Source organism: Hipposideros armiger, unplaced genomic scaffold, assembly GCF_001890085.2.
Source record: "Hipposideros armiger isolate ML-2016 unplaced genomic scaffold, ASM189008v1 scaffold_404, whole genome shotgun sequence".
Taxonomy (NCBI): Eukaryota; Metazoa; Chordata; class Mammalia; order Chiroptera; family Hipposideridae; genus Hipposideros; species Hipposideros armiger.
In genome coordinates, this window is record NW_017731754.1 from 1,186,538 (window position 1) to 1,189,161 (window position 2,624).

Here is a 2,624-nt window from a genome sequence, read left to right on the forward strand (position 1 = left end):
GTACTTTTTTTTGCTTTTTAACCTTGAGAGTATAAACATTATATAATAACTCGTGTTCCCTTGTCCTGGATTTCATAATCTGGCTTCCTTATCACGTTTGAGGGTTTATTTGTATTGTTATTTTTTTTTAACTATAAAGAAATACTTTTTTATTTTGCAAAGAGAGCTTGACAAATACAACTGCTACTATTTTTATATAGTCTTTCAACCTTTTTTATATGCTTCTTTTACTACTCATATCATATTGCACAATTTTATACCCTGATTTTTTTTCACACAACGTTCTATCAAAAGGACGTTTTTACAGTGTTGCAATCTTCATAATTATGATTTTAATGGGAATTGACTGCTTAATGGGTATGGAGTTTCCCTTTGGGGTGAGGAATGTGGACTGGAAACAGTGACGATGGTTGCACAACATTGTAAATGTACTGAATGCCACTGAATTGTACTCTTCAAAACAGTTAAAATAGTGTTACGTTACATGTATTTTACCACAATAGAAAAAAAGAAGAAGAGCTATCATTTATGGGGAGTTGAACTTTCCAGCCACAAGATCCTTACGTGGTGTAATTCATTTAATTCTTTCACTGGTCGTGTGAAATAGGCACATCTGTTATTCTTGTTGCATAGTTAAAGAAACTGAGGCTTAAGAGAGGGGGTGCAGTTTGCCCGAGGTCACCCCGCAAGCAGGTGGGGCTGAGATGTGGACCTGGGTTTGTGACGCCTTTGCCCCAATTCTCCACCACCATGCTTGTGGGCCCTGCAACTGCTTCCAATTCTAACTTTGTTCATATCATTTATTCATGTTCCTTAATATTCTCTTAAGTTCCAAGAAATTATATAGATATATTTATGTCCCCCCCCAAAATCACCAAATTATTTTCTAAAAGGTCATGACAGTGTAAAATGTCACTAGGAAAAAAAAATCACTACACCCTCTGGATATTTAATATTTTAAAAATATTTGCTAATATAATAGGTCAAAATTGGTCTAATTCATTTTCAAATGTACATTTCTCTTATAATTAGGGAGAGCAAACCTCCTGTGCGCTTGTTTTACTCATTTCTTCTTTTTTTAATGAAAAAAAAATTTTTTTTTTTTACTTTGGCAAATTGAAATAGAACACTTGCAAAATCACCAGAGTAAATGATGTTTTTCCAGATGGACACACCCAGGTATGTCTCACAAATCATCCAGTTTTCCAGTTTTGTAAGCCCAGCTTTCACCAGAATTTTGTAAAAAAAAAAAAAAATCTTTGCTTTGCTAGCATGGAACGGCCAAGAGATGAGATACTATCTCTTCTCTAAAGTCTTAGAATAACTTGGATACTTGTCTTGAGTTCAGAAAACTTACACTCGGTGTGGACCTGACAGAAGGACGTAAGAGGACTGCGGTTTGGAAAGGAGAGGTTTGTCCCAGCCCGGGCTGGGCGGAGCCACTGTGGACGAAGGGCCTGACCACAGGAGCGCCGGGCGGGGGGTGCATTACTTGAATTGAGTAGATGTGCGGAGGAAGCGCCTTCTCAAAAATTCATTCATTCAAGTGTCCTGCTCTTGCATCTGCTTTCTGAGCAAGACAGATGTGCTGATGCTAGTGACAAATCCACTGCTAGTTGACGGGAAGTCGATGTGGTCTGTGTGGCGGTGCTGCCCCCCTGTGGCCATAGTGGAAACGGCATTTCTGAGGGCGGGGAGGCGGGGGACCCTTGGGACCAGAAGTCCTGATGGGGCCTGTGGAGACGGGAAGCAGGATCCCTGCAAACGCCCTGTGATTGCCGACGAGGGGCTGACCAACATGAACCCCTGGCCTCGACAAGGGTTTACCTTGCCTTGGAATATCAAAGTCAGAGAAAGTCGAGAATGAAGGGGAGCGAAGGGGAGTTTCGACCTCACACCAAGAGGCTGAGAACATTGACGGAACCGATGTCATTGTTGACATACAGATGGGTCATGTTTTGTGACTCCTGGTCCAATGAGTATACTGAGACTCATTTAGTCAGTAGACACGCGGGTGAGGCCAGGAGAGACTGGGGAGCCCACCGCAGGATGGTGGTTCCAAAAGTGTGGACAGAAGAAACAGTGAATGGGCGTCAGGCAGGCCTGAGTTCCATCAGGGCTCAACTACAGACAGGCGATGTGATCGATGGCGATGATGGCGACGACGGTGGGGGTGACAGTTATGGTCATATAATAAGCAGAGGAGCTGCTGAAATACCATCTCCAGAGCACTGAGTACTTCATATGCGTTATCTTAATGCTCACGATGACCTTAGCAGGTGGTGCAGGTGAGGACATGGAGGCGTCGATTAAAGAACTTGCTAATGTCACATGGAAGACATAGGCACGGGCCCAGACAAGTCAGGAAGGGGGTGGCCCTCATTGACTCATAAGAATTTGTTAAGCGTGAATGACATGCTAATGTTGTCATGTAGACTACAGGTCAAAATCAATTCGTTATGTGAGTCATAGAATTTATCTCACCTTGGGTTTCTCCCCAGCCGGTGATGAAACACACTGTCCGGCCGGCGACCACATAATTTGCGGGTGGCAGACAAGCTGGGATTACCTTATCAGTGATGCTGGCAGGGCTGAAAGGAAAACATCAAAAGTGACATCTAACT

At 42.9% G+C, this 2,624-nt stretch overlaps 1 protein-coding gene across 1 annotated transcript in view; it reads right to left on the reverse strand.

Moving 5' to 3' along the window:
- Positions 1-2,434: 2,434 nt before the first annotated feature.
- The window catches only part of PLG (plasminogen), a 29,620-nt gene continuing 29,430 nt past the window's right edge, over positions 2,435-2,624 (reverse strand). Inside the window, exon 15 of the mRNA XM_019663759.1 lies at positions 2,435-2,591. Within this exon, the coding sequence (XP_019519304.1) occupies positions 2,450-2,591 (142 nt within the window). The 3' untranslated portion in view covers positions 2,435-2,449. The remainder of the gene's footprint in view (positions 2,592-2,624) is intronic.